The sequence below is a fragment of the Pristis pectinata genome, chromosome 37, assembly GCF_009764475.1.
Source record: "Pristis pectinata isolate sPriPec2 chromosome 37, sPriPec2.1.pri, whole genome shotgun sequence".
Taxonomy (NCBI): Eukaryota; Metazoa; Chordata; class Chondrichthyes; order Rhinopristiformes; family Pristidae; genus Pristis; species Pristis pectinata.
The window spans coordinates 11,314,755-11,335,159 of NC_067440.1; the positions used below are offsets into that span (position 1 = coordinate 11,314,755).

A 20,405-nucleotide genomic window follows, 5' to 3' on the forward strand; every position below is an offset into this window, starting at 1 on the left:
AGGAGAGACTGGACAGGCTGAATTTGTTTTCCCTGAGGCGAGAGCGGCTGAGGGGGAACCTGATAGAGGTATTTAAGATGATGAGGGGGATGGATAGGGTGGGTAGTGACAATCTTCTTCCCATGGGTGTCTAAGATAAGGCACAGGCATGAACATTGAGTTCTCCCACTTCAGGTAATCCTCACCCCCCCTTCCCCTCAACACCACCCCCCCCCAACTATGCTTCTTCCCTTTTTTTCCCTACATTTCTCTACTTACCTGTGACCCATCTCCCGGTAGATCTGCTCTCCCCTCCTCCCCCGCACCTGCCCGTCACTATCTCTTACCTGCATCTACCTATCACCACCCTGTGCCCACCCTGCCTCCCCTCTTTTGTCCACCTATCACTGCTCTGCTTTTCCCTCCTATATATCGGGCTTCCCCCTTTTCCTCTCTTCAGTCTTCAAGAAGTGTCCCGAGTCGAAACGTTGACCGCCTGCTTTTCTCCACGGATGCTGCCCGGCCAGCTGAGTTCCTCCGGCATCGTCGTGTTTGTCATTGGCACATGTTTAGTGTTCAGGAGGGAGCTGTGGGACACTTTTCACTCAAGAGCATGGTTGGAATGTGGAATGTGTTTCCAGAAGAGGTGCTGAAGGCAGGAACTCTCACATCATTTACAAACTGGAATTGGAATTGGTTTCTGCAACTGCAGGTCTGAGGAAACATTTAAGAAAAAAAATTGCAGAGTAGGTTTAGCCAAGACTGGAAGTTGGCAGGAAATTGCTTCAGTTACAACTCAAAAGGGAAGAGAGAGGCATTAATGGACCCAACAAGCTGTTATGTTACAAAGGCCGGATAACCCATAGTGATCTTTGTTAGATCTGCACACTCTTTCCCTCCTACTCTTGTAAATTATCTCACTCTAGCACCTGTCAAAGTCCCCTTTTAAAACAGGTAAATTGGTTTATTATTGTCACATGTACTGAGCAACCTGTGAATATCTTGTCTTGCATACCGTCCACACAGTGCATTGTGTATTGAGCCAGGTTGCCACTTGGTGAATGTCCCTTTAAGGCACCTGGACAGTAGAGTAGTGGTGTGTGTGTGTGGCGTTATCTACAAGACGGCAAGACTATAATTGGAGCTGGACTGGCTGTTTGCACAGAGAGAGGGAGGGAGGGAGGGAGGGAGGGAGGGAGGGAGGGAGGGAGGGAGGGAGGGAGGGAGAGAGAGAGAGAGAGAGAGAGAGAGAGAGAGAGAGAGAGAGAGAGAGAGAGAGAGAGAGAGAGAGAGAGAGAGAGAGAGAGAGAGAGAGAGAGAGAGAGAGAGAGAGAGACTCTGCTGGTCTCTGTATTGATGGGTCTGTCACTACAATCCATGTATGGATTTTTGGAGCAATCAAGTGGACTCCACTTTGTCGTTAACCTGCAGTGGGAAACAGGTATTTCTGTGGACGGCCACGTATCAAATGACTTCAGGGTGGCAGAAACTTTGGAACAAAGCAGTGGAGATCTTCGCAGATTGAGGTGTCGTATGGGTCCCATCGTGGAACATGTGGATTTCGTAAATTCTCTCTACATTTTCTCTTCAGTCAACAGTGGTTTTGCAAAAGCCTTTGCTCACATTTCACCTTATGACTTGCTGAACTGAACTTTGAGAACTATTCCAGGACTTGGGGTTTGAGATTTTGCCACACACACACACTTCGAGTTTAGTTTTGGGGTCAATGTTTAATATCTAACATTTTTACTTTTCTTATTATTACAAGTAGTATTACTAAAATAGTTTCTAACACTTAGACATGACTCGTTGTGTTTCTATTGTTGCTGGTATGTAACAATTGAGGTAGTACAAGGTAAAACAGTACAGAGTGCAGAGTGAAGTGTCACACCTACAGTACAGGTAGATAATAAGGTGAGTACCTGAATCCTAAGGAAGAGAAGGATATGAACTTACTGATGGTAAATGAAATTAATGTGGACAGGTGCCATGCACATGGAGCACAGAACAGTACAGCACAGGAACAGGCCCTTCGATCCGCGATGTCTGACCTGAACACAATGCATAATGAAACTAAATCTCTTCTGCCTGCAGATGATCCATATCCCTCCATTCCCAGCACATCACAGAAACCAGCCTCCCCTCCACGGACTCTGTCTACACTTCCCGCTGCCTCGGGAAAGCAGCCGACATAATCAAGGACCCCTCCCACCCCGGGCGCTCTCTCTTCTCCCCCCTCCCATTGGGTAGAAGATACAAAAGCCTGAAAGCACGTACCACCAGGCTCAAGGACAGCTTCTATCCCGCTGTTATAAGACTATTGAACGGTTCCCCAGTACAATAAGATGGACTCCTGACTTCACAATCTACCTGATCGTTGCCCTTGCACCTTATTGTCTGCCTGCACTGCACTTTCTCTGTAACTGTAACACTTTATTCTGCATTCTGTTATTGTTTTCCCTTGTACTACCTCAATGTACTGATGTGATGAAATGATCTGTATGGTTGCATCATGGTCTAGTACACCAACTCAAATGCTCAGGAATGTAAGAAGCTGCTGAGAGTAGTGGACTCAGCCCAACACATCACAGGCACATCCCTCCCCGCCATCGGGAGTATCTACAGGAGGCGCTGCCTCATGAAGGCAACATCCATCATCAAATACCCCCACCACCGGGGCTGTGCCATCTTCTTGCAGCTCCCATCGGGCAGAAGGTACAGAAGCCTGAAGTCCCACACCACCAGGTTCAGGAACAGTGACTTCCCTTCAACCATTTGGTTCTTGAACCAACCGGCACAACCCAAATCACTGCCTCAGTACAGCAACACTGGGACCACTTTTATGTGTTTCTTGTGAATGCTGCTTATCTGATGCTCTGTGCCTGTGATGCTGCTGCAAGTAAGTTTTTCATTGCACCTGTGCACACACGGACTTTTGCAGATGACAATAAACTTGAGACTTTGACTTTAGAACAAAGTTTTTCACCGTACCTCGGTACACGTGACAATAATAAACCGATTTACTAATCCCATCTGCGGTGGGTATGAATGAGTTGGGCCAAAGGGCCTGGTTCTGTGCTGATGGCAATGCAGGTGAGAGCAGAGAAAACACAGAAGGAAACTGCACGTTTCTAGATTTTTCTGTGGCATGTGGGCTTTAGGTTCTGCAAGGGATGTGGTGAGACAGCCAGCTTGGGGCCAGACAGGAAGATGACGCAGTAAGGTGGAAAGTACGCCGCATTGTTGAAGGAGAGTGTGCACAACGTCTCTCGGTGGATGTTCCTCAGCACTCGTAACCTCTCCCTCACAAGGATGGCATCTTTCCTGTTCCTTGTGTGCTGCTGCAATTTCTGGATCACAGGTACGTCCACCCCAAAGCTCACGATTGAGAGTTACTGGGGTCCCAAGAGATCCCAAGACTCTGCGTACACAGGTCACTGAAAGTTGGTCTTTACTTCAAGAGGATTTGAATACAATAGTGCAAGCATTTTTCAGAACCCTGGGGATATTCCATCAGGAATATATCCACAGTTTCCCTGCGTGAACAGCCTGCCACAGAGGGAGAAAGCTCCAGAGATGATGGATTTCAGCATAAACTGACTGGCGCCAGAGTTTAGAATAAAAGTTAATTTCAATGAACACTGACAAACTTGACTTAGTGCAGTTCTGGTCACTCCCGTTACAGGAAGGATGTGGGGTCTTTGGAGAGGGTGCAGAGGAGGTTCATTAGGATGCTGCCTGGATTAGACGGCATGAGCTATAAGGAGAGGCTGAACAAACTTGGTTTGTTTTCTCTGGAGCGGTGGAGGCTGAGGGGAGACCTGATAGAGATTTATAAAATTATGAGAGGCACAGATAGAGTATACAGAAACATTTTTTCCCAGGGTGGAAATGTCAAATACTAGAGGACATGCGTTTAAGGTGACAGGGGGGAAGTCCAAGGGAGATGTGCAGGGCAAGTTTTTTTTACACAGAGAGTGGTGGGTGCCGGTAACGGGCTCTCAGGGGTGGTAGTGGAGGCAGATACGATAGAGGGGCTTAAGAGGCTATTAGATGAATATAAGTTGATTTCTTTATCAGTCACGTACATCGAAACACACAGTGAGACGCATCTTTTGCGTAGTGTTCTGGGGGCAGCCCGCAAGTGTCGCCACGCTTCCGGCGCCGACGTAGCACGCCCACAACTTCCTAACCCGTATGTCCTTGGAATGTGGGAGGAAACCGGAGCACCCGGAGGGAACCCACGCAGACACGGGGAGAACGTACAAACTCCTTACTGGCAGCAGCCGGATTTGAATCCCGGTCGCTGGCGCCGTAAAGCGTTACTCTAACCGTTACGCTACCGTGCCTGCCCGGTATGTAGGGAATATGCAGGGAATAGAGGGATAAGAATCATTCACAGGCAGGAGAGATTTAGTTTAATTCAGTATCATGTTTGGCACAACAATGTGGGCCAAAGGGCCTGTTCCTGTGCTGTACTGTTCTAAGGTTCTAAGACTCAACAGGGTAGCTGCAGAGTAGATGTTCCTCTGGCGGGGGCGGGGGGGTGGGGTCTACAATCAGGCCTCAAAATCAGAGCACTCGGCACAGAGAGGAGAAGTTCCTCAACCCAGAGGGTGCAATCTTTGGAGTTCTCTCCCCGAGTGGCTCAGTCACTGAGGGTGTCCAGGACTGGTAGACTTGTGGATATTAAGGTGAGTTCAGGAGGGTGTGGCTGAGGTGGACAAGGTTAGCCATGAACACACTGAATGGTGGGGCAGAATCGAGGGGCAGAATGTCCTCCGGGTTCTTCACTTTTGTCTGTTCTCCTGCTCGCCCGGTACCAGGAGGTACAGCACCCTGAGACCTCCATTTTCATCTGAAATTCTCACCAGATCCTGGGAAGGGAATTGGTTTATTATTGTCACTTGTACCGAGGTACAGTGAAAAACTTGTCTTGCAAACCGATCGTACAGATCAATTTATTACACAGTGCATTGAGGTAAAACAATACAGAATGCAGAGTAAACTGTCACAGCTACAGGGAAAGTGCAGTACAGGCAGACAATAAGGTGCAAGGTCATAATCAGGTAGATTGTGAGGTCAAGAGTCCATCTTATCGCACTAGGGGACTGTTCAATAGTCTTATATCTGTGGGATAGAAGCTGTCCTTGAGCCTGGTGGTACGTGCTTTCAGGCTTTTGTATCTTCTGCCCGATGGGAGGTAGGAGGAGAGAGAATGTCCAGGTTGGGTGGGGTCTTTGATTATGCCGGCTGCTTTACTGAGGCAGCAAGAAGTGTGGGTCTGGTGGGAATGCGATGGACAGGTCCGTAGAGGACCTTTCCCACCACAGGACGTCCCAGAATAGTTCAGGCCCATTGGGACTTACAACGTGAACCACATCTACTGTAGAGACTGGACAAGAACAAAACACAAGGACAAAATCCCCAGTGTTCCCATCCTGCTACCCCCTGTGGGGGTATTTTTTTGTTCCTGAATCCCACAGCAAGATCCAACAGCTACCAATTACTGACTGATGGGTCTTGGGCGGGGGACTGATTTTGGCCACAGGAGGTGGTGCTTCTCTGAGATGGCAGTGGTGGGATTTGGGGGCAGGGGGCAGATGGTGCACACACAAGGTCTCTGACAGAGACACAAGAGGTTCTGCAGATGCTGGGATCTGGAGCAACACACACGAAGTGCTGGAGGAACTCAGCGGGTCGGGCAGCATCCGTGGAGGGAAATGGACTGTCCTGATGAAGGGTCTCAACCCGAAATGTCCATTGGTTATTTCTCCCCACAGATGCTGCTCGACCTGCTGAGTTCCTCCAACACTTTTCGTGTGTGTTGTCCCTGACAGAGTGGCTCTCCCTCCTCACCGCCCCTCCCGCAGCGCGGCGCTCCCTCCTCCCAACCCCTCCCACAGCACGGCGCTCCCTCCTCCCAACCCCACCCACAGTGCGGCGCTCCCTCCTCACTGCCCCTCCCACAGCGCGGCGCTCCCTCCTCCCAACCTCTCCCACAGCGCGGCACTCCCTCTTCCCAACCCCTCCCACAGCACGGCGCTCCCTCCTCACTGCCCCTCCCACAGCGCGGCGCTCCCTCCTCCCAACCCCTCCCACAGTGCGGCGCTCCCTCCTCCCAACCCCTCCCATAGTGCGGCGCTCCCTCCTCCCTGCCCCTCCCACAGTGCGGCGCTCCCTCCTCACTGCCCCTCCCACAGCGCGGCGCTCCCTCCTCCCTGCCCCTCCCACAGTGCGGCGCTCCCTCCTCCCTGCCCCTCCCACAGTGCGGCGCTCCCTCCTCCCTGCCCCTCCCGCAGCGCGGCGCTCCCTCCTCCCTGCCCCTCCCACAGTGCGGCGCTCCCTCCTCCCTGCCCCTCCCGCAGCGCGGCGCTCCCTCCTCCCTGCCCCTCCCACAGTGCGGCGCTCCCTCCTCCCTGCCCCTCCCGCAGCGCGGCGCTCCCTCCTCCCAACCCCTCCCACAGTGCGGCGCTCCCTCCTCACTGCCCCTCCCACAGCGCGGCGCTCCCTCCTCCCAACCCCTCCCACAGTGCGGCGCTCCCTCCTCCCAACCTCTCCCACAGCGCGGCACTCCCTCTTCCCAACCCCTCCCACAGTGCGGCGCTCCCTCCTCACTGCCCCTCCCACAGCGCGGCGCTCCCTCCTCCCTGCCCCTCCCACAGTGCGGCGCTCCCTCCTCCCTGCCCCTCCCGCAGCGCGGCGCTCCCTCCTCCCAACCCCTCCCGCAGCGCGGCGCTCCCTCCTCCCAACCCCTCCCACAGTGCGGCGCTCCCTCCTCACTGCCCCTCCCACAGTGCGGCGCTCCCTCAGCACGGTTATTCCAACAATGGGAAGGGTGTCGGCCGGGAATTTGTTCCCGTGTCCGTTTTCTACAATAGACCTGGTTGGGGACCTGAACACCGACAACTCAGGTTGTCACTGGGTATTTCCCTCGCTGCTAAACGAGTAAAATTGAGCTTGGAAATCCCCCGGCTCTGTGCTGTACCAGAGGCTGATGTAACTGCTTGTAATTTCTGTGCTGGAATATTTCAGTGAGGTGCAAAGTCAACCTTTACTCTGCTTCTGTCAGCTCTTGTGCCCAGAGTCTGTGTGTATTCTGTCGCCGTTGGAGTGGCTGTGGGGATCCCTGCTTTACCTGCACATTCTCTGAGGTTTAAGGACTGCCGGTGTGCTGACGGAGACTGGTCCCTGAGTGTTTCCTGCCTCTCTCTCCGTGGTCCCTCCCTGCGTACTCTCCCTCGACCCCTGCGTACTCTCTTTCCCTCTGTATTCTCTGTGTGTGGGGGCCTTCGGTCACTCTCTGAAGAATCTCTCTCTCTGTTTAAGGACTCTTTGCCTCTCTCTCTCTCTCCCTCTCTCTTTGTCTCTCCTCTCTTTTCCTCCTCTCTCCCTTCTCTCTCTCCTCTCCCTCCTTCTCTGCCTCCCTCTTTCTCTCTCTCCCATCTCTCCTCCCTCTTTTTCTCTCTCTCTCTCTCCTTTCTCTCTGTGAGGACTCTCTCTCCTGTGTTTGACAACTCTCACTCTCTCTCTGTAATAACTCTGTGCCTGAGAATTCCCTTCCTCCCTCCCTCTCACTGAGGAGAACTCTCTCCGGGTCCCCCCACCGAGCCTCCTTGCCCTAAGCTGAAGGCTCTCTCTCTCCCCCGACCCTGCCCCTCTCAGCGATGGACCCCTTCCCCTGGACTCTGCTCGGCTACCTCCTCCTCAGCCTCCAGGTGACTGGTAAGTGACTCTTCTCCCTCAGATGCTGCTGGGACTCTGGAAATCTCTTCCTCCCAAGAAGCAGAGTCTGTGAATATTTTTAAGATGGGGGGGGGAATATTGGTTCATGATAAGAGAAGGTCACAAGAGGTGGGCAAGGATGTGGAGTTTAGGTCCCAGCCAGATGTCAGGATTAAATGATAGAATAGATTTGATGGGCCAAATGGCCTCTTGCTTCAAACGTCTATAATCCTCCCTCATTTTGCCCCCCAATGTCTTCAACCTCCTGCCCCCAGTGATGGAGACACCTGTGTCCCAACCTCTGGGGATCACTCCTTTATCCCCACCGATGCTCCCCCCTACCCCGAAAAGCGACCCCTGAGTGACTTTCCCCAACCACCCCGCATCTGCCAATACTTGACCACAGTAAGTTAAGCTTTAATCAACTGTGGTTGAGATGGGGGCGTCAGAGGGTTGCGGGAATGGACAGGGGCAGGGAAATCTTGGATGGGACGTTTAAAACTAAGGTTCGCAAAGATGTTCCTGGGATTGGAGGGCTTGAATCATCAGGAGAGATCAGATAGGCCTGTTTTCCCTGGAGCGAAGGAGGCTGAGGGGTGATGTGATAGAGGTGTGTAAAATTATGAGGGGCTTAGATTATGGTAGGTAGTCACCATCCTTTCCCCAGGGTAGGGGAGTCTAAAACCGGAGGGCACAGGTTTAATGTGAGAGGGGAGGATCTGAGGGGCAAGTTTTTCACACACAGGGTGTATGAAATGAGAAAGTGGGTGAGGCATGTATAATAACAACACCTAAAAGACCTTTGGACAGGTACACGGGAAGGTTTAGAGGGACATGGGCCAAATGCAGGCAAATGGGATTACCATATGTCAGCCTGTTTCATGCTGTACAACTCGATGGATCTAGGAATATATTTAACCAGAGGCTGATATTGTCGGTGAGTATGGCAGGAGATCACCCTGAACAGCAAGGATCACATTTTAATTTAAAATTGTTGTGAGTATTGTATTGGTATTAATATAGAACATTACAGCACAGTACAGGCCCTTCGGCCCACAATGTTGTTACTGTGAGTGATGCAAAGTTATTTCTATAAAAAAAATTGACGGTGATGGATCACAGTTTTGAAACCTTCTACCTTTATGTAATGGAAATTCTTGTTAAAACCACATGAACTAATGGTTTTAAGTTTGCAAGTGAATGTTAAACTGATGACTCACTAATGCTAAGCTGTGGAATAATGTCACTTTATTGTGACAACTTGAACGTTCTGAGTTTAGAATTTTTTTAGTGAAGTGTATTTTACACAGAGCAGTACAGCACTGGACAGGTCTTTCAGTCCACGATGTTGTGCCGACCTTGATGCCAATTTATACTAAACGTCCTCCTCCTGTGTATCATCCACATCCCTCCGTTCCCTTCATGTGTCTGTCTAAAAGCCTCTTCAACTCCACCAAACTGCCTGCCTCCACTGCTAACCCCTGGTAACCCATTCCAGGCACCCACCGCTCTCTGCGTAAAAAAAACTTGCCCCTCATGTCACCTTTAAACTTCCCCCCACCTTAAATTAAAAAGCACGTCCTCTTGTGTTTGACATTTCTACACCGGGGAAAAGATTCTGACTGTCTACTCTATCTCTGCCTCTCATAATTTTAAAAACCTCTTTCGGGTCTCCCCTTCAGCCTCTGCCGCTCCAGAGAAAACAACCCAAGTTTGTCCAACCTCTCCTTATAGCTCATGCCCTCTAATCCAGGCAGCATCCTGGTGAACCTCTTCTGCACCTTCTCCGCAGTCTCCACGTCCTTCCTGTAATGGGGTGACCAGAACTGCACACAGTACTCCAAGTGCAGCGTGACTAAAGTTTTATACAGCTGCAGCATGACTTAGAAACATAGAACATAGAAAACCTACAACACATACAGGCCCTTCGGCCCACAAAGCTGTGCCGAACATGTCCCTACCTTAGAAATTACTAGGCTCACCCATAGCCCTCTACTTTTCTCAGCTCCATGTACCTGTCCAAAAGTGTCCTGAAAGACCCTATCGTATCTGCCTCCACCACCGTTGCCGGCAGCCCATTCGACACACTCGCCACTCTCTGAGTAAAAAACTTACCCCTGACATCTCCTCTGTACCTACTCCCCAGCACCTTAAACCTGTTGTGGCCACTGTTTCAGCCCTGGGGAAAAGCCTCTGACTATCCACATGATCAATGCCTCTCATCATCTTATACACCTCTATCAGGTCCCCCCTCATCCTCCGTCGCTCCTTCCTTACTCTTGTACCCCTACCAGTGAAGGCGAGCATGTGGTACACCTTCTTTCCCACCTCATCCACTTGTTCAGCCACTTTCAGTGAACTATGGGCTTGGACCCCGCGATCCCTCTGTACTTCAATGCTATTCAAGGGCCGACCATTAACTGTAAATTTTGAGAAAAGAGTGGGAGGTTTGCAAGTTATGTAGATATTGGAGATAACTCTCACTGCGGAGGAAGCAGGAAGCAGCATCTCTGCAAAGATCAGTTATCTAAATCTCGTCTGCTAACACTAAATGTGTGATTGCCAGTTGACCGGGGTATTTTATCTCCAGTTCTAGGTGTTCGTCTCTCAGGAAATACAGGAGTCCAGCAGTGTGAGCGGATCCTGCAACGTGAACTCCCCAAGGATATCTACAAAATTCTGAAAAGTTACAGGTTGATACCAAGCATTGGACACCATCCAGAATATGTGGAGTAAGTACTGGGCGACTCACGGTGGGTAAAGCAGGTTCTGAGACACAATTTCATGCTGTAAATACTAGGATATAACACAGTGTAACACCGGGATACAGTAGCAGTGGGCATGGGTCTGTCGCTGTATAACACTGGGGTACAGTACCGGTGGGGACGGGTCTGTCGCTGTATAACACCAGGGTACAGTACTGGTGGGAACTGATCTGTCACTGTATAACACTGGAGTACAATACTGGTGGGGACTGATCTGTCACTGTATAACACTGGGGTACACTACCGGTGGGGACGGGTCTGTCGCTGTATAACACCAGGGTACAGTACCGGTGGGGACGGGTCTGTCACTGTATAACACTGGGGTACACTACCGGTGGGGACGGGTCTGTCGCTGTATAACACCAGGGTACAGTACCGGTGGGGACGGGTCTGTCACTGTATAACACTGGGGTACACTACCGGTGGGGACGGATCTGTCGCTGTATAACATTGGAGTACAGTACCGGTGGGGATCCATAGTGCTGAATGAGACCATTCTGCTCATTGTGTCCATACTGGTTTGTGCTACACCGACCCCATTGTTTCCCGAGCATCTGCTGACCCAGTCAGCACCTCCCTCAGCCTCAAACCTGAACCCCCGCCTCACTGCCGCCTCATCTGTTGATCTCCAACTTCTTGCCACAGGTTCACGACCACCAAAGGGTGGACATTATGTGTGAATCCACGCATGGCGCAGTCAATGAAGGAATATGTCGATTCCAGCACCAGAGGTGAGAATTTCAATCCCACTGTGATCTCCCTGGCGAGTTAGGGTCTGGCTCACCGCACCAGAGACCCGTGTTCCATCCCCAACCTCCGCCAGTGTGTGTGGGTGTGCGCGTGTGTGTGTGTGTGCGTGTGTGTGTGTGGAGTTTGCACGTTCTTCCTGTGACCGTGTGGGTTTCCCCCCGGGTGCTCCAGTTCCCTCCCACATCCCAACCACATGCCCCCTAGTGCGTGGGTGGGGGGGTAGAATCTTGGGTGGGGTGGGGTTGATGGGAAAGTGGGGAGGATAACATGAGACCGGTGTAAATGCCTGGTTGATGGTCAGCAGGGGATCAGAGGGGCGAAGAGCCTGTGTCCGTGCTGTACGATGCAAGTTCCTCTCTCAAGCCAGCATTTATTGTGCATCACTAACTGCCCCCTTGGGAAGCAGGGACTGAGCCACCTCCTCGAACCACTGCAGTCCTCCTGCTGACATTGCTCTTGGGGAAGGAGTTCCGGGTTTCAGACCCAGTGACGGTGAAGGATATGTAGCAAGGGGAATAAAACAATTGTGATTAGTGCTGTTGCCTTGTTGACGGTACAGTGGTAGTAAATTAGACTAAAGCCCCAGACTAACAATTGAGAAATCAAGTTCAAATCCCAACATGGTAGCAATGATTCTTAACCAGTTAATAATCTGGAATTTAAACAACTAGTCTTAGTACCGATGGTCTTAAAGATCACCTAATTGTCATCAGTAATACATCTGTTTCACTCTTGGCCTTGGGGAAGGGATTCTGCCATACTTGGGCCTACAGACCATAAGATATAGGAGCAGATTTAGGCCATTCGGCCCATTGAGTCTGCTCCGCCATTCAATCGGGCTGATTTATCTTCTCAACCCCATTCTCCTGCCTTCTCCCCGTAACCCTTAACCCCCCTTACCAAACAAGAACCTATCAACCTCTGCCTTAAATACACCCAGTGACTTGCCCCCTGTGGCAACGAATTCCACAGATTCACCGCCCTCTGGCTGAAGAAATTCCTCCTCATCTCAGTTCTAAAGGGATGTCCCTTCATTCTGAGACTGTGCCCTCAGATTCTGGACTCTCCCACTGATGGAAACATCCTCTCCACGTCCACTCTGTCCAGGTCTCCAGTGACTCCTGACCCACTCTTAAAATGGCCAAGCAGCCAACTCTATTCAGGGGCAATTAGGGAGGGGGATTAAAGCTTGTCCTGCCCAGTCCACCCACATCCTGATAGAAGTGGTGAAAACAGAGACTCTTGCAATGTTTAAGAAGTATCCAGACAAGCGCTTGAACCATCAAGATGAAGAAGACCACAGACCAAGTTCTGGTCAATAGGATTAGTATGGATAGCTACTCTCACCTTAAACCTGAGAGTCATACAGCATGGAAACAGGCCCTTCGGCCCAACAGGTCTATGCTGGCAAAGATACCCATCTAAGCCAGTCCCATTTGCCCGCATTTGGCCCATATCCCTCTAAACCTTTCCTACTCATGTACCTGTCCAAATATCTTTTAAATGTTAACATACCTGCCTGAGCCACTTCCGCTGGCAGCTTGTTCCCTATACGGACCACCCTTTGGGTGAAAAACTTACCCCTCATGTCCCTCCCCTCTCACCTTAAACCTGTGCCCTCTAGTTCTTGATTCCCCAACCCTGGGGAAAAGACTGAGTGCATTCACCCTGTCTATGCCCCTCATGATTTTATACCCCTCTATAAAGTCACCCCTCATTCTCCTACAGTCCAGGAAAAACAGTCCTAACCAACTAAAAGTTGGGCTACTCCACAGAGGAACAGACTCAAGGGGCCGAATGGCCTGGCATGACAGGGTAATGAAGGCGGGCGGGCAGGATTTCCAACCACGGCAGTTTTTATCCAGATAGTCCAAACTTTCTGCCCGTCAGGAAAAAAGGGGAATCTCGCCGCGTTCCCCACACTTCCCTCCCTGGAAGGGTCTCGTCAGAATGAAATGGGCAGTTGGGAAGCGCGGGCAACTGTTGACCTTGCATTTCGTTGTCACAGGTTTCGCGAAGCAGAGGGCGATGCCCAGAGCTCCCAGCTCAGCGCTACCCAATGCAGCACCAACTGGTCCGGTGGGAGAGGAAGGAACTGCCACCCCCAGTCCGTCCACCACACTGTTCCCCGGGTTGGAGGAACAGGACCCTGGCATTGGTCTTTCAACCTTTACTTTCCTTCGGTCAATGGTGACTGGACCTCCTGAAGAGGAAGGAACATCAGCCATTGGTCCATCTGCCAAGCCCCTCCCTGGGCTGCAAGAACAAGAAATTGGCACTGGTCAGCCAACTCAACCTTCCCACCAGCAGTCAGCGGCCAGGACCCACGAAGATGAGGGAGCACCGACCTCCAGTCTGCCCATCACACCGTTCCCTGGGCTGAAAGATCAGAACCCTGGCATTGGTCCATCAACTTTCCCTTTCCCTCGGTCAATGCTGACTGGACCTCCTGAAGAGGAGGGAACACTAGCCATTGGTCCATCTGCCAAGCCCTTCCCTGGGCTGCAAGAACAAGACATTGGCACTGGTCGGCCAACCCAACCTTCCCACCAGCAGGCAGCGGCCAGGACCCATGAAGATGAGGGAGCACCGACCTCCGGTCCACCCACCACACTGTCCCCTGGGCCGCCGGAACAAATGGGGGAGCCGTCACTCCAGGTCAACACCCAGGGCCAACCGGTGACCCGCGGAGATGTCCCAACTGGGCAAGAGCCGACAGAAACTGGCAGGGCGAGGTACACGGGTGCCCCGGTAAACCATCCGGACGGGAGCGAGGCGGATAAAGGCAGGACCACTGCACGCGTCCCCAGTCCAGGTAAGGATCACATTCTCAAGGTAGGGAACTGGGAACAGTAACCCCTGTATACCCTGCAGCCCCTGTACAAATCATACGGAATAATATCTGGGGCTATCCGCAGTAAAACTCCAATAATCCGGCATCCTTGGGATTTTGCCGGCACTGGATTGGCAGATATTCCCACAACGGATGCTGCTCGACCCACTGAGTTCCTCCAGCAGATTGTTTGTTGCTCAAGATCCCAGCATCTGCAGTCTTGATTTTCCGAACTGTCGGATATCACTATTATTACTCATTTCACTTTTTTTCTTACAATTTTCCAGTAAATCCGGTGGGTTTAAAGGGAGTGGGAAACATACAAATCTCTGGACCCTTTCCCCCACTTCAAACCTTCCCGCATTCTGGACCCTATGTCCCAGATCCCCAATCCCGGCTCCCCACCACTCTTCCCACTTCAACTCCAGACCTCCTGGTTCATGTTCCAAGAGCAGCAAGGGTTTCCGAAGAATTTGGATGCCGGATTATCGGAATGTTAAAAATAGGGAATGATATTCCTTCTGTACTTTAAGTACCGCTGTGTAAGTTATGGGGAGTGGTGTATCCTAAAGCCAGAACATGAGACCATTAGATATAGCAGCAGAATTAGGCCATTCAGCCCATCGAGTCTGTTCCGCCATTCAATCATGGCTGATTTTCTCTTTCAACCCCATTCTCCCACCTTCTCCCCGTAACCCTGAACCCCCCATCAACCTCTGCCTTAAATACACCCAATGACTTGCCCTCTGTGGCAACAAATTCCACAGATTCACCGCCCTCTGGCTACAGAAATTCCTCCTCATCTCAGTTGTAAAGGGATGTCCCTTTATTCTGAAGCTGTGCCCCCGGATTCTGGACTCTCCCACTGATGGAAACATCCTCTCCACGTCCGCTCTATCCAGGCCTTTCAGTATCCAGTCCACTTATACTGACCGTGGACCCACTGTTCCTCTGAAAGAGCTCCCCAGTTAATCCCGCCTCCTCGTTTCCCACACATTTATTTCTGCCCGAACATTTATCCGACTCACTGCTGAAACAATCCAGATGAAGCCACCTCAGGCAGCCGGTTCCCGATCAGGTCCTGGTTCGCCTCCCTGCCTCTCCCCCTTCCCATCCGTCGCTCCCCTCCCGCCACCCACTCCTTCCCTGGTGAGCAACTGAGTCAGCAACCCACCCGCACAGCAAGATCTCAGCTCCAACCGCTTTCAAAGGATCCGTATGTGTCGATGTTCCCGCAGGGACCACGAGGAGAGGCGGGGGTCCAAGATCAGGGGAAGGGGTCTTGTTCGGAATCACTCCCGACCCCGGATCTTCCCAGAAGCGTCACGGAGGCGCAGGAGATGGAGGTGGAAATAAGTCAGGTCTTCATGTGTTCCTGGGAATTCTAGGAGTCCTGACCTTTCTGATCATCCTCGGAATGATTGCCCACAAAAACTGCAAGCGTACAAGAGTGCTGCAAGGTAGGTCAACGTGCGAAGTGAGTGAGGCATGACTGCCATGTATTGGTAAATCAGTTTATTATTGTCACATGTACCAGGGTACAGTGAAAAACTTGTTTTGCATGCCACCCAGACAGATCATTTCATCACATCAGTACATTGAGGTAGTACAAGGGAAAACAATAACAGAATGCAGAATAAAGTGTTACAATTACAGAGAAAGTGCAGTGCAGGCAGACAATAAGGTGCAAGGTCATAGTGAGGTAGATTGTGAGGGCAAGAGTCCATCTTATCGTACTAGGGAACCATTCAATAGTCTTATAACAGCGGGATAGAAGCTGTCCTTGAGCCTGGTGGTACGTGCTTTCAGGCTTTTGTATCTTCTGCCCGATGGGAGGGGGGAAGAGAGAGAATGTGCAGGTTGGGTGGGGTCTTTGATTATGCTGGCTGCTTTACTGAGGCAGCAGGAAGTGTAGACAGAGTCCGTGGAGGGGAGGCTGGTTTCCGTGATGTGCTGGGCTGCGTCCACAACTCTCTGCAGTTTCTTGCGGTCCCAGGCAGAGCAGTTGCCATCCCAAGCTTTCAACTCTTCAACTTCAACCAGCTTGAAAGGTTGGTGGGGCGGCAGAGTAGCAGAGCTTCTCAGCTCCAGAGACACGGGTTCGATCCCGACCTCCGGCGCTGTGCGTGTGCGTGCGTGCGTGCGTGTGTGTGTGTGTGGAGTTTGCACGTTCTCCCTGTGACCATGTGGGTTTCCCCCCGGGTGCTCCAGATCCCTCCCACATCCCAACGATGTGCGGGTCACTGTAAATTGCCCCCCTAGTGTGTGGGTTAGGAGTAGAATCTGGGGGTGGGGGGGGGCGCAAGTTGATGTGAGAAAGAATAGGTTACAGGGGAACAACAGGGGGATTGGAACTTTGATCACTGCATAGACTCGATGGGCCGAACAATGTTGTAAGGAAAATAGGTCAATGGCTAATCTAAGACCAGGAACTGGGGGCAAGGATATTAAATGGGAGCTGTATCTATAAGTGGAATCTTACTTGAAGCCTGACACAACAGTCCGATACAAATGGGTCACGGAGGGGTCTCAGCCCGAAACATGGACTGTCCGTTTCCCTCCACAGACACTGCCTGACCCGCTGAGTTCCTCCACCTTGTGTGTTGCTCCAGATTCTAGCATCTCTTGTGTGTCTGCCCCCTGGCGGAGGTTTAACCTATCCCTTCTCCTTCCATGAATGGACACAGGGTGGACCAGATGCCTCTGGGCCTGTACTCAATGGAGTTCAGAAGGATGAGGGGGGAGATCTCACTGAAACCTCCCGGATACTGAAAGGCCTGGATAGAGTGGACGTGGAGAGGATGTTTCCATCAGTGGGAGAGTCCAGGATCCAAGGGCACAGCCTCAGAATAAAGGGACATCTCTTTAAAACTGAGATGAGGAGGAATTTCTTCAGCCAGAGGGCGGTGAATCTGTGGAATTCGTTGCCACAGAGGGCAAGTCATTGGGTGTATTTAAGGCAGAGATCGACAGGTTCTTGATTGGTAAGGGGGTTAAGGGTTACTGGGAGAAGGGAGGAGAATGGGGTTGAGAGAAAAGTAAAATAAGCCATGATCGAATGGCGGAGCAGACTCGATGGGCCGAATGGCCCAATTCTGCTCCTATACCTTGTGGTCTTACGAGTTTTCATATCCAACAGCTCAGAGGGACCTCAGTGGGTAGCAGATACCCCTGACACTGCTGCACTCCCAATGGATTGTTTATAAATGGGTTTATGTAATGCCTCTATTTGTGTGATGGACTGGGCACACAAACCAGCCTCCCCTCCATGGACTCTGTCTATACCTCTCGCTGCCTCTATAAAGCAGCCAGCATAATCAAAGACCCCACCCACCCCGGACATTCTCTCTTCTCCCCCCTCCCATCGGGCAGAAGATACAAAAGCCTGAAATCACGTACCACCAGGCTCAAGGACAGCTTCTATCCTGCTGGTATAAGACTATTGAACGGTTCCCTGGTACGATAAGATGGATTTTTGACCTCACAATCTATCTTGTCATGGCCTTGAATCTTATTGTCTGCCTGCACTGAACTTTCTCTGTAACTGTAACACTTTATTCTGCATTCTGTTATTGTCTTCCCTTGTATTATCTCAATGCACTGTTGTAATGAATTGATCTATATGGACGGTATGCAAGACAAGTTTTTCACTGTTCCTCGGTACGACCATAATAAACCAATTTCCAGTTTGGTTCCACAGAGCAAGCTTTGCTCTGGGATCCCACTGTAGTCATTTCTAATATAGTTTCTTTACCCATCTGCACTTAGCTGCCCAGATCAGACTGATCCGTTACTCCAGGATTATCGGCAGTGGCGATGAGATCGTTTGAGAAGGGAGGTGGGCTGCGCAGTGAAGAGGGAAGATTGATCGACATCTGTCAATACGTCCAAGCCAACCATCATCCCTCCAACCTCCACTTGCCGATTAAGACGCCAACTGCAAAATCCCTTGCTCAGGATTCGGAGTGGAGAAATCCAGGAAGGACATTGGCACTGTTGGAGAGAGTCCACTGAATACTGCAGATTCTTTAATCCCTTCCATTCTCCCAGAAGATGTAACACCTCAGTATCTCTCTGGGTCACAACCTCATCCTCTCCTGGTGACGTGGTCCATTTACAAAATGTCCCCCCACCCCGACCCGGGACCATGGGGGAAGGAGGCAATGGGAGAGCACTTCAGGTCTGAGAACCATCTCCCCAACTTGCTCCAAAGTTGACCCCCACGTCCCCAACCGCCTCTTGCACTGCTGCTCTTCCGCTGTGGAGATCGAGGAGGGATGTGGTGTTGAAGCTGAGGTTGGACCGGCCAACAGAGACCAGAGCCAACTTCCTGATGCTTCCATGGCCGCGATTAATCCCACAGGAGGACCTTCGGATTCTCTGGCGGATCGACGTTAGGGGCCGCTCCTCCGAGACACTCCAGGGACTCGCACCCCCCCTCCCTCACCCCCCCGCCCAGGCTCCCTGAGGAGGTCCACGCCCGTCTGGCATGAGGGAACACGGCACAGCAAGATCCCATCGTCCAGAGAATCTGCTCTTTGAGTTCAGTGCGGATGGGGTGCAGAGGGGAGGGGGGGAAACATATTGGCACCACTCTCTTCGTACACACATCCCCGTGACCCCCAGGGTGAACCCCACCCACACAAGATCCACAGGGTCAATGGGATCTTGTATGTATGACTGAGAGTGCGGATGGGGGCACAGGGTTGGTGGTGTTCTTGGGATAAGGGGAGAGGCAGAAACACGCTTGGACCCTTGAAGTGAAGTATTATTTTACTACAAATCACCAAACACCAACTGTTCCTGCTGCCTGAGCATGGGGTTGCTGCTTGATGGTGCCTGTTGTAACTATTTCCTGATGGGACCTTCCAAATGCTGATTTATTTTGGAACTTAACAACTACTGATTTACTTTTGATTAATTTATGCTTGTTTGTATTTTAATTAAAGTGGTGATTTTGGTGATCTTTCCTGAGTGTGGTCCTTGCTTTGGGGAAGTGAGAACAAGGGTTTATGCATTTACTAATGACGTGCAAGGTTTTAATGTGTGTGTGTATGGATGGGTGTTACTCTGGCTGGAGGTCTGTGATCAGTGGTGTTCTGCAGGGCTCACTGCTGGAACCTCTGTTGTTTAAGAATTGGATAAAAATGTAAGTGAGCTGATTGGTAAGTTTGCAGAGGACACAAAAATTGGCCCTGCCGTTCGCTGTGCAAGTCCTATTTTGATTTGACTTCCCAAAATGCAGCTTCTCGCTGTGCCTGCGTGGGGTTCCCCCGGGTGCTCCGGTTTCCTCCCACATCCCAACCACCTCAGTGGGTGAGGGGGTAGGATCTGGGGGGATGGATGGGAATGGGTTACACGGAAATAGGTGGGAGAATGAGATTGATTTGGGAGAGCTGACATGGACTGGATGGGCTGAACAGCCACCTGTTATGAAATGATGCCGATTTCAGATTAGGTTATTGTCATATACACCAGGGTGCAGTAATATTCCTTGCTCCTGTGAATATCACAGAATAAACAGTGTACGTGGTAATACTAAATACATCAAGTGCAACAGAATGGTGCAGAGAACGTAGGGCAGTCTGAGGTAGTGCAAAAAGAAATATTAACGTGACGTTAACGGAATAACCAAGAGAGGGAGAGTTAAGAGTCTGAGGATGTGACAGTACGTTGGGGACAAGGTCTACTCACATTTGGAAAAGCATGGCCTTATTCGGGACAGTCAGCATAGCTTTGTGTTGGGGAGGTCCATGCCTCACAAACCTTGATCAAGTTCCACCGAGGAGGCGACAAAGAAGATTGATGAGGATGTTAGTCTACATTAGTAAGACCCTAGTAAGTCCCTCATGGTAGGCTGATTCAGAAGATTAAGGCGTATGGAATCCACGGAGACTTGAATTCAAAAACCGGCTTGGCCATAGAAAGCAGGGCAGTGGTGGATGGGTGTTATTCTGGCTGGAAATCTGTGACCAGTCATGTTCTGCAGGGCTCACTGATGGGACCTAGAACCATAGAACACTACAGCATAGAAAACAGGACATTCGGCCCTTCTAGTCTATGCCAAAACTTTATTCTGCTAGTCCCATTGACCTGCACCCAGTCCGTAACCCTCCAGACCGCTCCTGTCCATGTATCTATCCAATTTATTCTTAAGAGTGAGCCCGCATTTACCACGTCAGATGGCAGCTCGTTCCACACTCCCACCACTCTCTGAGTGAAGAAGCTCCCCCTAAACCTTTCCCCTTTCACCCTAAAGCCACATCCTCTCCTACTTATCTCTCCTAATCTAGGTGGAAAGAGCCTACTCGCATTTACTCTGTCTATACCCCTCGCAATTTTGTAAACCTCTA

At 51.0% G+C, this 20,405-nt stretch overlaps 1 protein-coding gene across 2 annotated transcripts; it reads left to right on the forward strand.

The window, feature by feature from the left end:
• The first annotated feature begins 4,584 nt into the window (after positions 1–4,584).
• Positions 4,585–19,018, forward strand: LOC127586530 (translation initiation factor IF-2-like). 2 transcript variants are annotated; one of them, XM_052044549.1, is made up of 6 exons: positions 4,585–4,673; positions 10,295–10,436; positions 11,115–11,200; positions 13,228–14,034; positions 15,291–15,512; positions 17,821–18,868. In XM_052044549.1, the coding sequence occupies exons 3-6, from the start codon at positions 11,158–11,160 to the stop codon at positions 17,880–17,882; spliced, it is 1,134 nt and encodes a 377-aa protein (XP_051900509.1). In that variant the 5' UTR covers positions 4,585–4,673; positions 10,295–10,436; positions 11,115–11,157; the 3' UTR covers positions 17,883–18,868. The 2 variants fall into 2 exon arrangements, with proteins under 2 accessions (XP_051900509.1, XP_051900508.1); XM_052044548.1 differs by lacking the exon at positions 4,585–4,673 and adding an exon at positions 6,791–7,704 and having other exon boundaries at positions 17,821–19,018.
• The last annotated feature ends 1,387 nt before the right edge of the window (positions 19,019–20,405 follow it).